At 37.8% G+C, this 25,284-nt stretch overlaps 1 protein-coding gene across 1 annotated transcript in view; it reads right to left on the bottom strand.

The window, feature by feature from the left end:
* The window catches only part of GABRG3 (gamma-aminobutyric acid type A receptor subunit gamma3), a 288,690-nt gene that overhangs the window by 11,975 nt on the left and 251,431 nt on the right, over positions 1-25,284 (bottom strand). The window contains 2 exon segments of the mRNA XM_066313582.1: positions 283-312; positions 315-434. Coding sequence (XP_066169679.1) covers positions 283-312; positions 315-434 — 150 coding nt within the window.

The raw sequence follows: 25,284 nt of genomic DNA on the forward strand, positions 1-25,284 counted from the left end.
AAAATGTCACTAAAATATCATGGTGAGAACAAGGAGACAGACATTAATTCAAGAGTTTCATGCAAAATAGGTGGCAGTGTTATCCAATGGGTCAGATTAGTTTACTTTTAATTACCCTGTTACAGGAAAAAAATCCAGCAGTCTCAGTAATAAGTAGATCTGGTTCTGCAAGATGTAATAGTAATAATCCAAAGTGTATACCTAGTGGTGTCTTTGAAAGGAAGCTGACATTTTCAAATGCTAGTGTAGGAACATCAGAAAAAGGAATTATTAACAACTTACCTAATGCTGTTCTTGCTGGTGTGGCATCTTTTTGATCCAAAAGGATACCCAGGAAAGAACCACTGTTAATATACAGGGAATGTATGTTTGTATAGTAAAGTATCCCATTCTTCTACTTAAGTCGAAGTATATAGTCATGACTACATAATCACCTGCAATAATAGCACAAAAAGGAAATTCACATTGTATTGGGATACAGACAGTTGTTCATTGACCTGCTAATATTTTAACTTTCACAAAAACAATGCATGTGAAATATTTTTTAGAGTTTCAGCAGCATCTGCACAGTAATTCTCATGTGAAATTTAAGTAAATCTTGCTAAACTAATATCCTTAAGTTTTAGATCTCTGCGGAAATTATTTATTTGACAGGAAGAGCTTCTCAGCAATCATTCTAGATGAGTAAAGTTTTGAAAGGAATCTTGAATTTCCAGACTTGGTATTCATGGTATATCTTCATGGCCACAAATGTGAAAGTACTGTTATTCATCAGATTCTGTACACACTACATACAAAATCCTTCCTTCTGCAGACTGTTTCTTCTGTGCCCTAATTTCAGGTTTGAGTGACTTCTGTTATCTTCTTTTGAGATATGATTCTGAAAATAGATGTCTTTACGGCAAATGTAACATGCACGTGAGTATGCCTTTACAGAAAAAGTCATTAATAGACACTAGAGCTCAATGCTGGCATTTCAAAACAGTTGTGGCCATTTGTGATATTTTCAGAAGGTCAATCTGAACACAAAGTTTATTATTTTGCTGTATAGAAAAATCATACATTCAAGGAATCAGTAAGAAGGTTATTTTATCTCACATAACATGATTTTTTTTTCACTGTATCTCCTCTGCTAACCCTTATGATTCCACAGGGGATAATAATCTGTTCTTCCCTCTCTCCTCAGTAGAGGCTACTGACCTTATCACCTGTGCCCTACTAACAGCTCTCTCAGCCTCATAGCTGTTTACTTTTTCTCTCAGACAGTCATGGTGAATAACAGTAATAAAACTGAATTGGGAGTGATTTCTGTACTTCACTTGAAGTAGGTTGCTTGCATTTCAGATGTAAAGGAGAGTTTATATGCCAGAGAATTTTTATGTGGTTTTGTCTGACTGCATCAGATTTGGCCTAATAAATTTTATGGCTTCTTGTTACAAACCTTAACTTTCTAGAGTATATTTGCAGAAGGCATCATTTGCAATAGTTAAGTGACTCTGTCCTGTTACAGCAAACTATCAGAAGAATGAAGAAATTTGAAACATATAAAGATTAATCCCCCAAGGAATGTACATCCAACTACCCAAGCAGAAGTACAATGGGTTTATTAGTTGAGGCAAATTAAAGCTTAATCATTAGTAACAGAGGGCATATAAACAAATGCATTTCATACAGTGGATAGTTTGACTACAGCTAAATATTTTATAGATAAGAAACTAATTCAGTAAGAATTACTTTCTTCCAAAGCATCTCTGAAGTCACTGTAAAATCAATGAAATATCATAAATTAGAAAGTTAAAGGTAAATAAAAATCTCATGATTGGAATATGGGAATGTGTGAAAAGGAAAAGTTCCTATATGTAAGGTACATCAATTTGAGATCTATTTGGAAGAGGCTGACAAGCCTGTGAATGTTTCCATAATGCCTCTATTAGATGAAAGCATACATTTTCAGAACAATTATGCCAGTGAAAACTGTGTGACCCCAAGAAACTGGAAAGTCATTTCAGAAGCTGTGCTTATAGAACTTGCTGTGGTTACAACTAGGAGGTATTGCAGTACACCATGACATAGTGAGCCTTGTGGGTTTTCCTATGGGCTAAGGGTTATTGTCATTTCCACTAATCCCCATCAGTTTTTCTCTGTGCAGGGAATGGCACCAGGGAATTGATGTGGCTTAGTAACCACAGGGTGCTCTGCTGGCTTACTGTTTGTCTGTTTTGCCTCACTGAAGAAAGACTTACACCCAGCAACTGAGATAATTTCATAAAAACAGGTGTAAAGAGCCAGGTGGAGTGTAAACCAGTGCTTCTACTGACATGAACAAACTGAAAAGCATGGAAGAAATGTTAATGAGTCAAACATTGTCTGTTAAGGTAGAAGAATGAGCAAAAAATGAAATCAAAGGCTCTACAGGAAATGTGTCATCTTTTCATTTCCTTTACTTAGTTCCTGTATCTAGAACTGTGTGTTTATGGATGAGCTGGTATGAAGTCAAGTGCAGTCTGCACACCTCCACTGTGTATAACAATACATGATACACACAATTCCAGTACCCACATGGGTCACTGCTCCTCTCAGTAGTGTGGTCATGATACCCAACACAGCAACTGGGAGTAGGACTAAATACGACACTGTAGATACTGGGAAAGTAATAAAGAGTCTCTGCTTCCAAGGCCTTTGACAAAAATGAACCTGATAAACATGAGAGTGGGAGAAAATTATGGCATGTTAAATGACGTAGAGAGTCCATCATCACAATTAGTCATTAACTGATTTAGTGTCTTTCAGGCAGGATTCATTTCCTGTGATTTTAAATATCTAGAAGGCAAATTCTACAGATGACCTGCACACTGTATCCTCTTTTCTATACTTAATGAAAAGAAATTTGTACTTTCAGTATATGGCTTGTCTTATCTGCTTTGTGTGCTGTACCCTCTCTGCTGCCGTGTGTTTATGGGAACACACTGATAGATAATGCACCAAGCAATTTGCTTCCCTGGAACTAGTGTCACAAAGAGGATGTAAGAGGAGAATTTGCTGGTTCTTCTACAGTATTCAAACCATACTTAGAGAGGAAGTTCTGAGACCATGCATGCTGCTGACAATGTTTGTGGGAGGAAGAAATCACCATTCTTGAAATTCAGAGGCCCAACTGAATGCACCAGTGTTGTGTCTGCTCTCAGAGGCAAGTATGCTTCTGTACAGATATACTGAATGAATTTTAATAGCTATGGTAAATTAAAACGTTAAGCTAAATTACCACTTCTGTTCTATCCTCAGCCAAGTTAACTTCTATTGAGATTACTGGATTCTCTCATTACATTCAAGAGCCACATTACATACAAGAGTATGTGAGGTGTCTACTTTCCTTACTGCGCTTCTCCAAACTGCATGCCTCTGCTGACGATGATGGGGATGATTATATCATTCTTCACATTATTCCTTCCAGAAGTAAATAGTCTATATAGCTGAATGTTTGCATGAAAGAAAAGGAGCCATATATTTCTTCTCTATACACACAAAATAATCTCTGCAAAAGAAACTCTCCTCTCTTCTGAAGGACTCTCCTCTCTTTGGGAAACAATTCATCCTGTACATCCTGCAGTCATGCATAACCCAGAGGGGGAATAACTTTCAAGAAGTTCTGCTCAGTTCCTCCTTGCACCTTCGTGAACCTTCAGAGCTCCACGTGCTGTTCCTGCCACTGCAAGAAGGGGAGCTGGGGCTCATTGTATGACAAGGCAAGATGGGAAAATATCCTTCCAAACTGCATGTCATCAAACCAGTACACTTGATTTGAAAGTAATCACACAGTGGTTGCCTAGCAAAGAACCACTGGAATACCTAATACCAAGAAACTTCATTTTTAAACACAGAGAGAAAGTCTACCTTTTAACAACTCAAATAATATTCCCAGGAAGGCAAAACTAACTTTGAGTGAAATGATCAATCATCAGTTCACTGAAATATTGAAAATTATCTGGAGGCAAAGTAGAGTGTGATCAGTTTTCTATAAAGGGAGCAAAACGTGCACCTTTAGGCAACAAATCTGGAGTAATTGAAATAGTGCAGCAATGCTTCCCATGAAACCAAGATGATGCTGGCTGTGACCCACAGGATTAATTATATTAGCCAAAGTTTCTAGTTTGAAAGTAGGACAGTGTTTAGAACAATAATGATTTCCCATGTAATAACTGCTGTGGATTTTAATGAACAAAATTAAATCATAGCAATTTTTTTTGACTTTGAAGGACTAAAGGTCTGTGTGCCTGAATTGCTAGAATTTTGCCTTTGTTGCACCAAGAACAGCTCCCTTGAAGGTAAATGTTTGAGCCGAATGCAACGGGTTTTTTATTAAAATAAATAAATTTAAAAAAATACTAAATTACATGCTGTAAATAATTTATTTTATTTATTCAAACTATACTATCTTATGTCACATTTTCATTCATCTTTCCATTATACTCTGAGGTTGAAAATTAACTTAGGAAAAAGATAAAAATGATGAACTTTATAACGACTGATATATGAAGGTACAATGCATACACAAAGGAGTTTCAGCATGTGAATGAAGGTTACGTGCCAGTTGTCAATCACTACAACTGCAGAATAATTAGGAGTGGCGAGTTTATTCCATGCTACTACCAGAGTTTGATTTTAGAAGAAGCCCTAGTCATTTAAAATGAGGAGTCACACACTGTGGCACCGCCCAAGTGTTACTTTGTTGATCAGCAAGACCACAGAGACTGAATCATCTTCCTCATTATCTTAATAAATCAAATTTAACAAACTCACTTTACAATCTTCAGTGCTTTTTTATTTTTTCATTTGGAAGCCAAAAGATCTTATTTAATCTTGCCATTTACTATTCATGTAAATAAATATACTGAACCTGTTTTCTTATCTTTGGTTCCCAAAGCTCCATGTTTTATTTCTTGAGCTAGGTTTTCTTCTTACGTTGAAAGTTTCTCCTAGCCAGTATGTACAGAAGTTTCTGGGAAAATGTTCACAGAGAGGTTTATTGGAAGAGGTGCATGCGGAATAGGAAGCGAAAACTATTGTGGCAGTGCTGGTGCCAACTGGGAATGTGCAAGTGTCAGGTTCAAGACATGGCCCCAGATTCTGCACTGGCTGGAAAGAATATCTCAAGTCAAAGTCAGGCAGAAACACAGTCAGAGTTACAAAACCCAACTTTATCTGCCTAATTTTGATAATGAGATTGTTCAGCCTGGAAAAGAGAAGGCTTCTGAAGACCTAATTCAGCCTTCCAAAACCTGAAGGCAGCCGACAAGAAAAATGGAGACTCCTTTTCATGAGCATGTAGTGACAGAACAAAGTAGGAATGGATTCAAAGTTGAAAGAAGCACTATTAGATTAGATATCAGGAAAAATTCTTTACTGTGAGGTGGGTGAGACACTGAAAATGGTAAAAAAGGGGTTTTGCAAGTTCTTTTGAAGAAAAGCTTAGGACAAATGAGTGTCAAGAAAGTATCATTAAAAATGCCTTTATCTTCTTCAGCATCAGTATAAATAATGAAGAAATGCTGAGGACTTATTGCAGGCTTATTTGACTCCTCCAAAATGTGTCAGTCAACAAAGAATTTCATTGTGGGAACATTTTTGCTCTCCAGTAGTCTAAAATAATGCTTCCAAGACAAAGGAAGAACAAAATGATCAGGGTCATGCTGCTACTTAAAGGTTAGTCTTAGATTCCCTATGCTGCTTTAGGTATTCCACAGTGACACCAGGATATTTGTGCTTAGATGGGAGCATGTCACAGCAGAGAAAAGATATTTACACCTTATCTCAAGTAAGTGTTCTTGGAGTGGTAACAGGCACTGCCACACTAATACATTTCTGCTTAAGCTGCATGTTTAGCCTCACAAAAGATGCATACAGGGCTTCAGATGGTGTCATTTTTACATGTATGCCATAGTAGCAATGTGACTAGGTGTCTAGTCACAGGCAAGGATCTTAGGCAATAGATCAAAAAAGCTTTCTGTCCCCCGAAGATCTCTGGTTTTGAGTTCATAATTGCCTTTGGCATTATCAGGATGTGTCTGTGTGTGTCTGTGTGCATCTACTAGAGCAGCATAGCCCAGATTTGGCTTTCAAGCCTATTACACTTGAAAAGCAAATTTTTCAGAAATACATTCATACCATGATGCCAAATCATTGCTGAAGTTCCTCCTTTATCACAGACAATTACTGTATCATTACCAGTGGATAAAAACCTCAAGACACCAATTAAACCTAATAGCACTGTTTGTGCCTGTAGAAAATCAATGTGCAATTATAAGTATACATATATGTATTAGCATGCATAGTAAAAATCAAGTATTGTTAGATTATATGTGAAAAAAAACAAGACCAGGGTCCGAGGTTGTCTCAAGGCAAAAGAATTTTTAAATTCAAGTTAGACCAAGATGTCTTCTTAATCTGGCAGAACCACAAGATATTACTTTGCGATTGTAACCTCGTGTAATATCAATCTATAATATCAAGAAATATATTTTTACTTGAGGCTATCAATTTTTTAACACCATAAAATAATTTACATTTTTCTCTTTGCTCTTTCTTGGATGGTGAACCTTGCATTTTTCTTTGATGCACAGCAGCATTTTCGAAATAGTTTTGTAAAATGAACTTTAAAAGCCTGCATTTAAAAGTTAATAACTGTATTTTCAGATCATAAGTTATTACATTCTCTGATTTTGGCATTTATTATTGAATCTGGAGAAAAACTGGATTTCTTCAAAGTTCTAACTTCTTTATATTGATCACTTTTTCCCCAGAATCACTGGCATACAGATGTTGTATACTAGAACTTTTCATGAAGAACTGACTTAAATTGTGTACCAGAGTAACCTGAAACCTATTAGTCGTATTTCTTGTGCCCAAAACACTTCTTTATGTGCCATGGACAGTTGAAACTGACAGTTTCAAAGACAGTTACTTTTGATTCAACTGCAATCATTTCGCTCTCCGTGTCCCATATTTTCTGTTAAGTGTCTGGGATACTTTGAATATACTCAGGAGATGAATCAAGGTCCATGAATACAATTGACCTCCAAAAAATAAAAGAATAGAAAGTTTGAAAAAAACCACAACCTACTACTATTTGGTATTTGGTGGCATGATCACGACTCTTTTATTCGTATTTTATATGTTTATATATTATGTAATCTGTCCTGCAAAATACAGCTATTCTTTCTTCCCAGATGTAACTACTGTATATAAAGCTCTCCTCCCACTAAACCATGTGAAGCTGTAGCACGTTATTCATCTATGAGGTATTATAAGCACCAGAATTGCTCTCAAGATGTTCAGGCCTATTAACTTTAGACATAATGACATTTTCATTTTGCAACATGAAGTATCATTTCAACTTTGAAATATGGAACCACTGAAAACAAAGGGATTTTAATTTGAGTGTTGTAAGGTATAAGTAATATTGTAAAATCCTTCAAAAAATGCAGTTTCATCCAGCCACATAATGGGAATAAAAATGTATAGTATCACAAGCAGACTTTGATCCATGATTACCATTCTAGTTCAATTTCTGCCTTATCAGTAGAAAACTTACACACATAATCTCTATTTGAATTAATGTATCAATCTGAGAGAAAATCAATATACAAATACAGCAGCATGGCATGATCCATTGCTCACTATTCTTAAGAGTCTTGCTTTTCCATACATAGGTTTTCTTTTGTGTTTGAAGAATAGAAGTGAACAGTAGCAGATGAAGTAAAAACAATAATAAATTACCATAGCTGCCAATATGAAAGTAGATGAAGGATCAGACTGAAAATGAATGACTTTTATGTAGGAATCTTTGCCTGAGAGGGTTTATTGATGAGCTGCGCAATGCTTTTTGAACAGAATATTTTTTCACACTCCACAGAGCATCAATACCGTAGCACCTCTGAGGATACACAACATTATGACTCTTGCTTTCACTTTGCTCTTAAAAAGCACAGAGAACCTCCAGTTTCATGACATCTGCCAATGTTGATCACTTCTCATTTATTCCTAGTATTGAAATTCTTACTCACAAGAGCTCTTGTTTGTGGGAGGAGGCACATCGTGTTGCAGTTTGTTTCACAGTCCCACAGGATTGGATTTGGTGGGCTTGTAATTCCCAAACCAGTTGAAACAGTTTTTGATTAGCCATCAAAAATCCCAAGTTAACATTTTCAAATAAAATGCTTTCTTTTTCTTTTTCAGGATTTATTTTTACACATTAAATAAAGACAAACCCCAACAAAAAAAAATCCATTTTGCCTGACCTGATATTCTTTTTGCTTAAGAAAAATGGTCATGAGTTTGGCCTTATTCACAATCATTGTGGCTGTATTATATTACTATGACATCTTTTATATAATCATGGAATGGAGTAGCCTGTTTCTTTTGATCTGTACTGACATCTACTCTACCTCACTGTCCCTAACATATGCTCCTGTTGATGGCTTTAAACAGTATCTCACTGTTGGAAGCCCATCTCTGTTGGCCATGCCATGTTCTGAAAAAGAGACTATGGTGATTATTTGGCCACATTTTCTGAATGGTATGAGCTTTTTTCTGAATGAAGCATGTCTGCAAACCCCAAAGTTATTGATAAAGTAGAACATCTTTTAGAAAGGTGTTCTATCTTTATTTTAAGATGAAGATATTCTGCACAAGTTCTGAAGTGCAGAAAAACATATTATCACTTTCACCCAGGCTGCAGAGCTACCTGACTTGTAGGTACTGCTGACCATCCCTCAACCTTTATGTCACCTATAAGCTTAACAAATCTCAATGCTATTATTGCTTCTCTGTCATTAAAAGAAGTATTAAGTAGCATCAAGCCAAAAGATGTAGTATCTCAACAGAAAGTCCTGGTGAATAATGTTTTTTCTAGTTACATCATGAATTTTTCCAAGTGGTCAAAATTTGGTAATTTGATATGTGGCACTGATTTTCTTACCATTGTAGCTTCTTAATCAAAATGTCTTACTGCATCATGTGAGATGTCTTACAAATGTACGTTATATAGAAATGTATAAGCCCAGGAGATGACACTGAGCTAGTTTGACAGCAGTTATTTTCTATGAATTAATTTTATTGGTGATAATTGTATTACCCCCTACATTTGTATGAATCTGTTCTAGGATCAGCTGTTCCATAACTTTGCTCAAGACCAATGCCAAGATGAAAATCAGTAAATACTTTGCTTTTTTTTAGATCTGAAACTGTTGGACAGGGCGGGGGGGGGGGGTGGGGAGGTTTATTTGCCCTCAAATCCTCAGGCCTTCATCAGCCTTTAAACTATTACTCTCAAGTTATCAAAGGGTATGTTAAGCAAAGAAAGAATTAATGAAGAGATTGTGCTGGGAAAGTAACTGGTAACATCAGAATAGCATAGCATAGCATAGACTAGACTAGACTAGAACAGAACAGAATAGGATTGTTTTGGTTGGAAGGGACCTTCAACAATCATCTAATCCAATTCCCTGACCACTTCAGGACTGACAAGAGGTTAAAGCCTGGTATTTTCCAAATAACTGCTAAACATTGCTTCTGCTTGGGGCACCAACCACCTCTTTAGGAAGTCTGTTCCAGTGTTTTATCACTCTCTCAGTAAAGAAATGCTTGCTAATGTCCAATCTGAACCTCTCCTGGCACAAATTTAAACCATTCCCATGTGTCCTATCACTAAAAACCAGGAAGAAGGGCTCAGCACATCCTCTCCACTTCCTCTCCCCAGGAAGCTGCTGAGGGCAATGAAATCACCTCTTTGTCTCCTTTTCTCCAAATTAGACAAGCCCGAAGTCCCCATCTGCTCCTCACAGGACATGCCTTCCAGCTTTGTCACCAGCTTTGTTGCCCTCCTCTGGATGCATTCAAGGACTTTCCCATTTATCCCTGTTACATTGCAATCTTTGTTTTCCACAAGAGATTGATTAAAAGAAGAGCTTGAGTTGGTTTATCTTTATAGTCTAACTTTCTAACTCACATTAAATTGTTGCATGCTGGAGACAATGCCATTTTAGTTAAGAAATAGTAAAGGCAAAGTTTGAGAGTTTCCAATGGATGCTATCATTTGCAAAAGGAGCTTTCTAGCATAGTCTTCCAGATTTAAACCATCTGACAGGTATTTCCCACTTCACTATAGGTAGATATGGGTTTTTTCCTACAAAGGCATTTGGCAATCTGTAACAGATGGAAGCTTGCATTCCATGTGCTATCTTATCTGGTAGAATAAAGAAAATATCGATTTGTATGCAGTCACTTATTCACTTCCAAGACATTTGACAGTCGGAGAAACATAATGCTACTTGTGTTATTTTAGGTCCTTCTTTGCCTACTCAAGGCTTTCTAACTGGATTACTATCATTCTTTCTTGCATTTCTTTTGTCTTCAAGTTTCCTTGATATCACCTTTTCAATATGTATTCACAATCAGGCCATGAATATTGCCTTTATTAATTTCCTCAGCTTACACCTCTGGGATAATGTAATGTTGTGCTGTGTTTTTTTTTTCCTTCACATATCCTAGTGATTTTGTTCCCATGTACTATTAATAAACTAATTTTATTATTAAAAAATGCTCCTTTTTTTCTCATTTCTACTAGTAATTTTTCTTTCTTGCATTGTCCTCCTGGACTGTCTAGTCATTCTGCCTGGTACTTCTGAGTTCCTTTGTGAGGAATGAAAAAGCCAGCCTAAATCTCATCCAATCCAGCTACCTCCCATCTGTTCATCTCTATTTATTAATAATATTTTTCATTTCTGAACTCTGTGCTTAAACTTTCTTGCTTTCATCAGAAGTTTTCTTTTATTTTAGTTCAACTGGATATAAACTTGGCCTTAACCTGCCAATAATATTAACTTAAAATAGTCAGAGTCACAAAATCAGTCCAATCAGCTCTTGATATCCTCCCCTTGCTATCTCCAGGGAATTGCTGTGTGTATTAATTAATTCTCTTATCCAATATTCTGCAGTGGGAAATATTTAACTTATGGAACAATAACATGCACTGATTTTTAAGGGGGTCCTGTCAAATTAAATATACTGTCGAAAAACTACCAATGCTCTCCCTGCAGCAAAAGAAGAAATAGAGCTGTTTTCCCTAAGTACCATTCAGTAACACTTTTAAATAGGTCTCTTTACACTTGGGCAAAAGCCCATATCTTTTTACATCTTCTCTGCATGACTTGAAAAGGACAAGTGACCACAAAGAACTGCAGAGAGGAGAAAGGACTCCTGAAAAGGACTTCTAAAGAAAAACATGAGCATGGGAAAGTTCAATAAAATAAATGATGTTTCATTCACAATTCACAGATGTAGAATAGAGCAATTGTAGTGAAGGATGATATCAATACCCATTGATGCCAGAAGTTAATTATTTTTTTGCCAAACAAAACCAAAAGGTTTTTCTGCGTAGCAAAGCCAGACCAAACTTTGGATTCTTTTTCAACTCTGCTAACTTTTTGAAAAGCATATGGTAATGTCTTAGATTTTACTTCATAGGTTCCAGTTTTTCTGAACTCAATTTATGCAATTACCTTAAAATGTATGAGTTTTGGGAGAGAGTGGAGTGGGATCATGCACTTCAGTGGATGAATCACCACTTATTCACATGGGCCTGGTTGAAGAGGACTGTACGTCAGATATGTGCAAATTAAGAGAACGTAAGATAAACTCTGACTGTGACGCTACAAAGTTGGAAAATTCAGAAACTTGAACCAACTGTAAGAGGAGAACAATTTGGGAATGGCTAAATATAGCATTTATTTTTAACTATTTAATGCTGGTTTGCGGTGGTGGTTAAAGTTCCAGACAGAAGAAAAGAACAGAAATATCATTCAAATATACTTTTTTGCCCAAATCATGGAATCACAGAATGGTTCAATTGGAAGTGATCTTAAGAACTGTCTAGTTCCAGCCCTCCTGTCACGGGCAGGGACACCTTCCACTGGAACAAAGTCCCATCCAAGGCGGCCTTCAACACTTTCAGGGGTAGGGCATCCACAGCTTCTCTGGACCTATTCCAGTGCTAACCATCCTCACAGTAAAGACTGTCTTCCTTATATCTAATCCAAACCTACCCTCTCTAAATTTAAAGCCACTCCTCCTTGTTCTTTCTCGACATATTTGTAAAAAAAATTCTCCAGCTCTCTTGTAACCCCTTTAGGTACTGGAAGGTGCTATAGGATCTAACTGGTGGCTTCTCTTCTTCAGGCTGAACAACCTCAGCTCTCTCAGCCTGTCTTCATAGGAGAGATCCAGTCCATCAGCCCCTCAAACTGTGCTGAAATCCTTCTTCCTCTCCTAAGGTAATCCTGGGTTTTCCCTCTTCAGTCTGCAGAGTATGAACTGGTTCTGCAAGAGCACCTTAACCTGTGCCTGTTGCTGGTCCTTGCCCTAGCAGGCATCCATTTTTCTGCATTGTTGACCCCCTCCCTCCTATTTGTGCTACCAAGGAGGTTTTGCCTGCTTGTCTGTGGGGCTGTGTGCCCACTGCAGACCGTCCTTGGAACCTTGGAGACCTTGGCTAATTCCTTCTCAGCCTCCCTGATGCTACACAGGTCTGCTGCCTGTCCCTGGCTGAGAATGGTCCAGGCCCTACCAGACTGAGGTCCACACTGCTGCCTCTCCCCTGAGCAGCTAGGTGTGGGTGGAGGCATTAGCCAGCACTGGGATAGATGAGGCAGACTCTTTGGGGCAGCCCCTGACACATCTCCTGGCCCCACTCACGCCTCATCAGCCACCCTTCTGTGAGTTGCCAGCTCCTGGCCAGTCTCAGGAATCCCCTGGGGTTTCCTTGGCTCAGGAAATCCCCTCTCTATGCCAAGATCCCCTGCTCCCCTGCAGAACATGCCTGCACCAGAGCTGCTCACCTCAGGGAGTCTGTGAAAGGTTACATTTTCATGCATGTTTGGTTGAAAGAGCCAAGTCTGGTTCATCCATGTGAAAGGACTGAGTTAAGAATTTGAAGACCTACACTGGTGGAATGGCTGTGGAAAGGCTGGAGACTGGCAGTTCATAATAGTTGTGTATCACTGGTTGTACTGCTTGTTTTCAGCATGAACAGCCTTCTTTGCTGTGCCTCGCAGGCCTGGGACTTGTAACCATGCCCTGCCTTCATTAAACAACTGTATGTGAACAGCCTGTGTTCACATTTTGTGTTGATGGTAGCATAAATTATTGGTAGCACTTTCAAAAGCTCTTCACTCTATGAATCAGTGAGATTTCTAAGTCACTTATACCATGTATTTCCCAGGTAATTGGATGAGCATGAGAGAGGCTTTAAGCACAGCACGTTCTGGCATCAGCCCACACCGCTGCTATAGGAAGGTCTTGTTAACACTGATAGGTTTCCAGTCTCAGTGGGATCACTTTGGGACCACCACTGCTGTGCATCTGCAGCATATGTTCCCCATGGCCCTCTGTACTCCACAGATTGACCAACAGACACTTTTGAGAGTATTCTCCTATAAACACTAGTTTTAGATATGTAAACAGAATCTGTTAGTACTGGTAATCTAATGCAAAGCGTAGAGGACTTAAGATTCCATATTTCACTCAAATTACTTCTGAAGAAGAGAGTGTAGGAATGTTTCAATTTTTGGAGGGTTGAGGACTGCAAAAATGAAGTGTTTGATGTGGTACCTGAGGGGCAGCCAAAAAATTTCATTTGCAGTGTTAATTTAAGTCTCTGATTTCTATTTTTTTTCACAGCCAGCAGTCTCTGCCCTGAACTTGGCTTCCACAGATGAATCTGAATGCAACATGGAGAGAAAATACCACATGCACAAAACAGAGCATAGAAATAACTAGCTGGGAAGATATGATTCAGACCTGTGAGAAGTAAACTCAGGAATTTAAAGCTTGGGTCCCATTTAAATAATCAATACACCTTTAAAACCTAACCACACACACAACAGCCATCACATTGAATTACCTATTTCTCCTAAGAGCTATCTGGGAAGCTGTCTACCTTGAAAAAGAAGCATAAATAAGTTTTTCATATATCTCCCTTTCCTGGTTCTGACCCGGACAAAGTTAATTTTTGCAGCAGCTGAGCGGATGCTGCTGTGGACATGTCTAAAAGGTTATTCCTTACCGATTTAGGTAATTTCCCAGGGTGAGGGAGGACAGGGTAAGGAAGGGATGGGACAGGAAAAGGCAGGACAGGACAGGTCTGGACACTCTCTTCCTTCAGAGGAGATGGGTGTTCTTTCTGCTTGGGAAAAACGTCCTGGAAGGAGCAGTGGGGTGGCACCATCAGCATCATGTCAGACCCTGTGAGCATTCTGCATGTAAATCACTCTCTTCTGTTATTATTGTTACTGTTACTATTCCTTTTCTTATCTCAGTTCCGTTCCCAGTATTTTTTTTTTTATTTTAACCCATAACCTCTATTTTTGCATCTCCCACTGGACAGGGGAGGGGAGTGAGCAGGGTGGAGAGGGAGTTCTGCTCCTGAACCATGGCACTCCTCAACAACAGCACTATTTTAGAAACCACCAGACTGGAGAATGAAGTACATTATTTGTACAAGTTGCTCACAGTTCTCAGCAAGACAATTAACATTCAAGATGTTCCATACGCATCAACCTGAGGGAAGAGTCAGCTCAAGGAGGAAGAGAAGTCCTAAAGTTCACCCTGGGAAGGGTGCAGTAACCAAGTGTTGTGGCTGAATCTGTGTTGACAGCACCTGCTTACTGTACACTACTTGACATTTCAGTGCTTCACAACATATGAAATATTTAAGAAGGGCATTCGATTAGCCCAGGCAAGAGATTGGAACTGTGTAAATTGATGCTCAAGCAGGACCTGTAAACAAGGAACTAAAGTTCCTATGCACACTTGCTCCAAAAAAAGCATATTGAAAAAAAACCAAAATCAAAAAACAACTCAAGCAGACCAAACCATTGGGCCTATCCTTTTTTTATTTTTCCCTTCTTTTTTTTTTTTTTTTTTTTTTTATTTTTGACTCTACTTCGGTAAAAAGCTACTATGCTAAGCCCCCATGTGGTTTAGCCCCTGGAATTAGGTTTCTCTGGCACTGCCAATCACTTATGGAAAACTTTGAGTCTCAGTACAAATAAAATGTTAGTGAGTTGCTAACAACAGGTGTAACCTCCTTAAACTGTCATGAAATGAATAGGAGACATTGCTGAAACTGAAGTGTCTGGAAGAGCCTGAAAGAGCACGTGTGATGCAAGTAGGTTGCTTTTCCATTAATATTTAAGAGTCTTTTTAGGACAAGGACCATAATATTGATACATACCAAACTGAAATGGCGGTTCACCTATGAGCACTGCCTGAAGTGTTTTAAATACGTGTTTTTACATGAAGCTGCATTTGGTTAGCATTTTCTAGAGATTTAGGGATGCATGGGTCATTGTGAGAGAAACAATTATTACAAAAAATACTACTGCCTTGGAGGAGCTCTTATTTGCAGAAATTTCAGAAATATTACCTTACAAAAACATAAGGAGAACTTACTGCCTTGGTTAGATTTCTAAATACATTTTTTAACCTGGTTTAATTTAACCTGTTATTTTTGGCAAGTTTGACATAAAATATTACTTTGTCTAGTTTGGAAGAGCACATTGTAAATACTGCAAATTAAGAAAAAAACCCAAAACCGAATCTCATCTTATTCTGAAAAATATCTCCAAACAGTTCAATTATGAAACCTCTACCCACTTTGTTCTTCATTTTCCTCCTTGAATCCAACCTTCTATCTGGTTTATTTTAGTTGAAAGCTACCTACCCTCAGGGCAGTCATCATTCTGTTTCATTATTTCTTTATTATGATTATTTTCCTAACTTTGAAGAAATGAGAGAGACGTAATGTTGCTGCAACTCACCTAGCAACATTTTTTTTGAAAACGCTCTATCACACTCCCTCTAGCTTATGAAGTACTTTGGAAATTAGCACGTCATCAAATTTTTTCTTTACATTGATTTTAATGTTAGAAAAAGCAATTTGTGTTCTTTACAATAATCAGTAACACAGATTTTGATTAAACCATTGGGACCGATGAATAAGGTTGTCATTTAAATAGCAGACAGAGCATTTTTACTCTTACAAGATAACATGCATGTCCTCCATCAGAAACGCAAAACATAATTAGTTCCCATGAGCATGCAGAAATAGATTCCTATTCTGGTAATATCTTTCATGATACATCCATGAATTACTAATTTTAAATTGTTTAAACCAAGACCTGGATGATTCAATGTAGTAGACAATAGAATAAAAACATTTCTTAGACAATTCCCTAGACATGAAATATATCAACTTAAAGAGAACTATAGGACTGAAGCAATATATGAAGTTAGCACCCTAAGGTTGTAAAATTATAATTTGGTTAATCATGGTCTATATAGGTGGTCCTTGACCTTCCCTGCCCTCAACCTTGAAAGTAATGACCTTCAGCAATCTTAGTTCATGGTTATATGTCTACTCCATCCTTGAATGAATTTCTACATAACGTCAGAATAATTCAGATTTTAGGAAACCAAAATGGTGTGGTGGAGGCCAGTAGAGCTGGGATTATTCTTTACTACAGACAGTAAAGCAATCCAGGATCTGTAGCTTCTAATCTGCCTACCTTCTAATCTATCTGCAACATTTCTAATGTAGTAAAAGAGCTGGGTAACTTTGAGCAAAACCAGCTACAAATCTAAATCTAAAAGTAAATCTGACATGATGTCTGTCTCAGTTGTTGGCTGTACGTCTTTTCCCTTGGAAATCTTTTCTTGAAGAAAACTATCATTCCCTTATCAGGTTCTGGCTGTGATTGGAAAGGGTAATTCTTTACACAGGCTCATGTTAAAACCAGCAGACTGCACTGTTAAGTGCCAAAACCTCCTTTTTTATTCCCTGTGTTCTGCAAAGGTCTTTCAGTGCAGAGCAGTATGTTTTTAATGCAGATTTCTGTGATTTTCCCTGCAGGAACCCATCAAGTTGCACAAATGCTGATGCCCTGCCAGCAGGGAATATACATTTTCAGCAGTTCCTTCCAGAAACAGTGAATGGCAAAGAATAGAATGGTCAAAGCTTTGTGGTTGTTGCATTAGGAGGTTGTTCATTTCATTTCTTGATTTTCATCCAATGTTTTGCTAGATTCAATAGCCTCTATTGAATCACTCCACTTCCTGATTGAAAAAAAGTTCCCCTGAATACTTTCTCTCCTTCTTTATTTGCAGATCATCCTGCAGTCCTACTGATACCGGAGCTCAGTGGCTGTTACTAAGATCATTTAGCACCTAATTCCAGAAACTAAAAAAACAGACATTTTGCCATGTATTCATAAATGTGTTCTTGACAGTGGAGTATTGGCAAGATTTGAGAGTCTTGGATTCCCTTCCAGGCTCTGAACAGCAATGTAATCTTTTCACCAAGCTTGATGTATTCTACCTCTCTCCAAAGCCTTTCCTTGTTCACAGCTCCAACTTTCTAGCTGTTTGTGCAAATGGCTCCAGCACTAGTTCACAGTTTCTCATCTTCTTCTAAACCCACTCATTCCTGTTGTTTCTCTTCTTACCTGTGTCCCGTCTTTCCTACACTGGATAGTTTCATTTCCTATGACAAAAGTTTTCTTATCCAGCCTTCCACGAACTCATCTCTTTTCATTCTTCTCCTTTCACGACCTGCTTGCCTCTCCCTGGGTATCAGTGTTCTTGTCCAACCAGTCCCAGGCCCCTGACCTAAGCTTCCAGTTTCTCATCACTTCACAACTCTGTCTTGTCTTGGAGGTTTTTAAGATCGTTAATTATTTTATTATTGAACCGTGAACAATAATGAGACAAAATCACCAAATTAGGCATGCTTTTAGGTTAATTTAGTCTGGAGAAGGAAATGACCTGGAAGAGAAGATTTCTTTCCTTCTGGACTTACAGGACACATTTAACCTTTCTCCTTCAGCACGATCTTCTGACTAGAGTGATCCTGGACTGGGCTTACAAACTCTTCAAACATGGAATAAGACAAGGTATTTTGTCTGGAAAGCTGTTGGTCTGGACTTACTAAACCCTGAGGAACGAGCTCTTCCTTGCTATGCCTTGCCTCACATGGTGCCCTCACATGGCTGGGAACAAGAACACTTTAAACTTTACTAGCCCTCTTTCCTCAAATTATTTATTTCAATGTAAAGCTATTTCCAAAATTCAGTATTATTTCAAAACTTCTTGGATTTACTTATGGACTAAAATATTTTGTAAACATAATTTCTTCCATTGGTCCTTGCCTCAGAACAAGAATCAATGGAACATTAAAGAGAGTTCTTAACCGACCATAACTGCTTAGAATTTAGCTACTTAAATGGATGGGCAGGAGACTGGACTGTAGTTTTATAAATGTTGGGCAGACCTGTTTATAATTTATATTGCTGGATTATATAGTTAAAGAAAAAAGAAGAGGACTAGGTATCTTCTTGACACTTACCATTAAATCACTATTTCATGGAAATGTTTCCATGTGCATAAGCATTTGCACTATGAGATTAATCAAGTATTAATGATGTTTGGGTGGCTGAACATGTTTGATTAATAAGCTGTCCTCTATTTATTACTAATGCTGGAAGTCATCAGAAATCCTGTAATAGTAATGATTGAGGCTGCATTTACATGGAGTTGCAGAGGGAGAAAACTGTTTTATCATTAAAAAAACCAGTATATGCTTAATTACACAGACACCAATGACAAAGAGGTTTTCTGGCTTCCACGCTTCCCCCTCCCTTTCTTTAGGCATATTTATTGAGAAATAAATGCAAATCTTAAAGTTTTCATATTGCAGGTGAACAACTAAACCTTTCCTCTCACTTTACTTCCTTCAGTCTCCGTTGTGCAGGATAATTTCATGTTCCTTTTTTGCAGTAAAAAAAAAAAAAAAAGCTTAAAATACACCTGCAGTAGGAAATCTAACTTTAAATCCCATATAATTAGAATGTCTCTTTGCCTTTTTATTGAGTCACATAAACTTTGGTAAAATATTTTTTATATTACATACTGAATGGCTGTTATTTTTAACATCCCACTTAAACTTATGGAAGTTACCACACCATAAATTCAAGGAAAGACCAACATCTCATCCTTTCTTTTTGGTTTCCTTATTCTGGGTGGTCCACTATAACATCACCTAACCCATAGATCACATTCCACGAGGTTCTTATGAATACTGGGAACACAGAAGACAATCTACCTCCTAAGTAGTTTGCCAAACTGAACTGGCAGCATGGAAAGTTTGTCATGTCAGAAGAAAAAAAAAAGCCCAAACCAAAAAAAACTAGTCAGCCAAAAAATAAGCGGAGAACAAAAAAACCTTTAAAAGTTCAGGGTTTGGTTTTTGTTTCCTTTGACAGACTGTGATTTAAATATCCAGTGTTATTTAACTGGAAGTCTCATAATATGAAATGGGGAACAGGAAGGCAAGGGAAAAATAAAAACCCTGAGGAAAGCAAATCAAGTTGAAATATGGCTACTTTTGTCAAAACTGTGATTAATTTGAGTCACTTCTGATTTGGCAGTAATCCATGATCACAGTCCCCCAAACAGAAGAGGCCTAAGGGCCAGTAAGGTGAATAAACAAAGAAAAAGCTTTTCATGATGCATAATATCACCTTGATCTTAACCTCCCCCCATTAGGACGTCTTCTGCTTGCTTTCAGGAGAAAACCTGGTACAAAAAAAAGGTCACTAAAGCTAGAGCCAGTTTCCAGCTTTGGTGAATACTTGCTTTAGCAGGGCAAGTAATTTCACCTTTGCGTTTCACTTTGTTGAATACTGCATCACCCTGTGCAAAATTTACTTTATTCTGCTTTTGTTTCCCTTTTCCTTTCAACAGCAGAAACTCTCTCTAAGGTAGAGGGAATCAGCTTATTGAATTTCTTTGTCCAGGGCCCATAAATACAGGTTAATACTATCCTGGGATTTTGCATTACCTGTAGTGCAAAAGCCACTGAGCTGTTTTTCTGAACATAAAAAAAATCTCTCGAAGTGTAGATAAAAGTGTTTCAAGTTCTTTGTGGCCCATGTATGACCCAAGAAGCATCATGGTCCAATGCACAGGGCAGGATTCTGTGGAGCTGGGAGTCCAGTCTAGACAGAAAGGAAGTGAAATTCCATGCTGCAATATATGGGGAAAAAACACCAGAACAAGAGGAAATGCATGCAGGAAAAGGCAACATTTGAGAAGATCCATGCTGACTGAACCTTTATTTATTAGCAGATGACAGGGAAATATATTACCAAATAAAAAAAGAAAAAAGAAAGAGATCTGTGCTCCCAAGTTTGAAGCTGGACTACCAACACTCTGCTGACTGCAGAGTGGGAGCAGACTATGTCTGGACAGACACAGCCACCTATGTGGTTTAAAAAGTGACATCTGTTGTTCCTTTTTGGTTGGCATTTTCAATGTGTATGAGGGACATAAGGGGAGGGCAGTCTGTTGAACCTGTTTTCCTGAAGCACAGACATAAGTTAATTTTTGATTGAGCTAAGATTATTTTTTTACTTGATTCCTGGGAACTTACCCAATCTCTCCCAATTTTCGTTGTTTTCCACAATATCTGCTAATTACCTGTGATTCCTTTTGCTCCTTAGAGCAAAAAACTGAAATCTTAGATCTTTATTGATCCAGCTCACTGGATCTACATGTGTGACTGTGTAGAAGTTGAAATACAGCCATAATGATGTGTTGCCAGTGAGGGACATTGAATACTCTAGAGTTCTATCAAAACCTACTGCTTTTGTCCTGGTCTCGTTTGAAGGGTGGCAGGAGAAATTTGAGTCAGAAGAAATGGGCATGGCTCTAATGCAGCATGACCCTTGGCAGGTGAATGGTGTCATGCCTCTGGGTAGGGAAAGAATGGCAATGTCTGTGCTGACAAGAAGAACAGTAGCCAAGAACAGGGCAGGAGGGCTGTGGCAAAAGGTCGAGGGAAAGTCTTATTCAAGCATGTGTTCAAAGGACAGTAAAAGCAAACTGGCATGGGAAGAAGGATGGTAGTGCTGAGAGAAATGGTCTTTGGGGACAAGAAGGGGGAAGGAAAAATAGAAACAAGCAAAAAGAGGCCTGACAGCCGGGGTGTGGAAAGGCAAGCTAGATTTGACATGTTTGAGATCAAATTGGCATAAAACTGGTCAAAACAGAGATTTTTGACTTTTGACATCTAAACCAGCGTAGTTAATTATAAGTGATTGCTTCTATTCACAGTGTGTCTTAAGTGGTTTTGATCCAATACCATAAGGCATAAACTGTATTTTGTTGAATCCCACCCATGAGGAAAGTTTTGAATTCTAATTAAGAACGTGATGGACTAAAGAACACTTAATCCCCTATTTGATTAATAATATTCTAAGAATGTCCTTGAGTATTGTCAAATGCATTTGCTGTTATTTATTTGGGTTTTTTTTGTTGAATCCTTACAATAACGTTTTTACAGTACAATTACAAAAAATTCTTTTGTGATGTACGACTACAATGGCATTGTCAGTGCTTTAACTGGCTGTCAGCTTTCCTAACATAGAAGAATAGAAAATATCTTCCATAACAAAGCAAAACCAAAGTAACAAAAATTATAACTCAGCTCTTAATGTACTGAAAAATTTATGAATCAAAAGCATGAATTCAATGAAAAAAACTTCAACAATATTATTTTCGTTATTTACTCAATTCACTCTGGAATTACTTATGTCCTTTTTTGCTTGCAGAATTCAAATAAGGTAAGATGAAGGTGGTTTTTGAAATACGTAAGGCTAAAAGTAACTTCATTTTCACTGCCTTTCACAGAAGTTTTCTGAAGAAAAGCTGAAAATGATGATAGCATCTCACATCTACTCTACAGGAGCGCTTGGAGCTTACAATAAGCAGACAATAAATGAAATTTTCTGTATATTTTTTTTCTGAGCCAATATGACTACTAAGAAACACTTCCAAAACACCATTATAGGATTGTACAAGAATCTTTCAGTCAAAGAGAGATATCTCAAGAAAATTGTGGACAGTGGGCTTCAAAACTCTAGTTGTTTTGAGCAATTCATCCTTAAGGGTTCAAAGTTATGTTTACAGGGTTCTTCAAGAAACTTACTTCTATAATATGCAACACTTGAAATAAGATTTTTCTTGTCAATTTGTTAAAAAACTTTGGGAGGAAGTGGAGAAAAATGGACATTTATTTTAAATTCAGGGACAGCAAAAAAAAGTTCACAAGCTACCTTATAATGCAATGCATAATATGGTATTATGCGACTTAAACTGTTTCAGGATGTTTTTGCTTGTTTCAGGTCTCTAGATACAGCTACAGACTAAATTTTTTTCCTCCAAACACTGAGATTAGATGTCAGCAGTGCTCATATTTTATAAATGATTTGAGTATAGGGTAAAAAAAGAAGGCACATTGGTAGTTCAATATCAGAGGCAATTGGAAGTTACAAAACCAGAGAAATAACAAATGTATTTTTTGCTATAATTCTTGGACTTCTCTGGAGTTTCACCTGTCTTAAGAAGATTTATTTGCCATGAAAATGGTCACATTTGGGGAAAAAAAAATATATTAACATTAAAAGGCACGTTTATTTAAGATTGTAACAAAGAAAAAACTTTGTATTATGTTTTAAGGAATCATCCCTTCCTAACTGACAAGGTATTTACGAGCAGCCTGCAATATTGTTCTCTGCACATCTCACCATGGATCTGATTTATAAACACATGGTAGAGAATGGATTAGCACCATTTGCATGGACTTTGGCCTGAAATGAATCTGAGGGCTAAAGCTGAGTTTTAAAGGGCTTTATATCTCAGATGACATGGCTAAACCTAAAACTTCACACCTGTAAGTGACAGTGTAGAAGTCAAGACCAAAACACTTTCCATCTGCTTTATTTGCTGTTAGAGGATGTTAAAGCTCTGCTCTGCTAGTGCTAGCCTGAGGGTGTTGGAGGAGATTTCATCAGTCCAGTACTGGCAGCACTTCATTGCAAAGGGAGTGATCTCACCACGTGATACAGCTTCCCTGCCTCATGTTTCCTAGTGACTTCAAGCAGTAAAGACAGTCCAAGTTTGTTCCTTAAAAGTTTTTGATGATGCCTGTCCCATGAGCAGACACATTCTGGAGACAGCTTGAGTTATAGAAAACAATCAATTACTTTCATGAGTGTTAGCCAGTGGTGACCTGAAGTTCAGAGTTTGCTGAGAGGATCCTTGCAGGCACTGTGGCAATCTATTCAAGGATTTGTTCGTTTCTCAGACATGATGCTCAGCATGTGTCCTTAGAAATAACCTCTCTATTTAAATAAGAGAAAGCTGCAACAGATTTTTCACATTTGAATGTGGTTCTCTCTTTATCTATTGTGTTAACACAGGCACATTTGCCACATTTTCTTCCTTTTGAATGAGGCATTTAGAAAAGCAAACAGAATGTTCTCTCTTAGTGAAGGAACAGAAGAATAAGGATTACACAGAGAGTTTGGAATGGGAGTGTGTAAATTGGTTTTACTAAAACAGACATTTTAATCGATGTTTTATATTAATAGACATATATTTAACAGTTTTGGTTTTTTTTTTTTTTCTGGCACGTATTCTTAATAAAAAAAAATAACTAGACAGTGAAAAATTAAAATCAAAGTAGACCAAGACCTATGCTAAAACTATGATCTGCATGCTTTGCTTCATCTTTGCTTAAAGATTTGTGTTATTTTGTCAAGTGTCCACTACAGTAGGAGGGTGCATGAGATTTAAATTCCTTCACCTTTGAGATCTTTATGTGTTTCACAGCAATCTGCATGCAGTGAACAATTAATTAGGTGCACATTCTTTTTTCTCTTCAGACTGCTTTGCAATTCCATGATACTTGTACTTCATTACTCTAAGACAATTTCTGTTTTGAATTTATATTAATGAAGGAATAATTTGGCACTCTCTTTATAGCATGCAAAGGACAGGCCTAAGCTATGGATATGAAGAGCAGAAAGATCTTCAGGCTTTTTTTTCACTCTAACTGCTCCTACCCATAAGGAGTTTGCAATTTACTGTGATACTGACTTGAATTACAATGTGGGTGGTGGTTCTACACTTCTCAGATGAAAATCTCTATATTATACTTATCTAAAAAGCACTGTCCTCCTTTGACACAACACCTTGCCCTGTTTGGAGGTGGGAGGGGAACCCGGAGCAGGGTGTCCCCATGTCCAAGACAGACTTGAAAGATTCGTATAAACCTAAAGGGAACCTACTGCAGCTGCAGACAGTTAAACAACTAGAAGAGGAGTAGCTGTGATTGTTTCTGGTAAAGAAAAAGAATGTGTTCTTAATGTCTTGCATTGGGGAGCAAGGTACAGATGTTCAGAATAGCTAAATGTAGTCTTTGAAATTTCAGTCTTTAGGAGGTCATTTCAGAATGAAAAAATCTTATTTTTCCTCTCCACTGAGGATAAATACAAGATTGTAATATCTGAGAAAGACCAAAAGGGGTTTGAAAGAAATCTTGACAAGGCAATTCCCCATTATCATGCAGAATTATCTTCTATAAGGATATTGCCTATTATTTTAGTTCATCCCTGTCTTATAGAACGTCTAAAACACTAACCAGATTCACTTACAAGGCTCATTCAGAAGGCAGTGTATTCAAGAGCATTATCTTCTCAAAAGCACAAGGAAATTGGCAGATCTTAGTGCAAATCACTTGATATTTTGAGATCCTCGTCCTAATGCCACCTTCCCGTATTCTTGGGATTACATATTTCCCTGTAATGGACCTCTGGTCCACACCTTCAGTTTGTCTCAAGCTGACGGATTAACTTTTTTCTGATGTAATGAGCAATTTTGGTGTCTTCTGTCAAAATTATTTTGTAAACACCACAGTGCATCAGGACTGCTGCCAGGTGAGGGTTTTGTCACTGACAAATGTCCCCACACAAGTGCCAAGGATTCACCTCTGGTATTCTGTGGGGAGGCTGTGGCAGTCCTTGTCATGGCAGGATTACTTACATTTCCAGAATGCTCTCAGGTTGGCTCATACCAGCACTTTAGCTGTATTTGCTGGAAGGTTTGGAAACTTTCTGAAGGCTTATCCTTGTACTGTGCCATTTCCTTAGCTATCTGACAGCCCAGCTCGTATGTGCCAGACTTTCTGGCAGATAAAGGTATGATGAATATTGGCTTCAGTAGACAGGGGATAAATCCAGCATCAGACAACTAATCATAGAAGAGATTTTGGCTCTTACCAGTGTAACTATGAAGGAGAAGATGTTGACTGAAATAGAGCTGTTATTACGACCA

The sequence above is a fragment of the Sylvia atricapilla genome, chromosome 2 (genome assembly GCF_009819655.1).
Source record: "Sylvia atricapilla isolate bSylAtr1 chromosome 2, bSylAtr1.pri, whole genome shotgun sequence".
Taxonomy (NCBI): Eukaryota; Metazoa; Chordata; class Aves; order Passeriformes; family Sylviidae; genus Sylvia; species Sylvia atricapilla.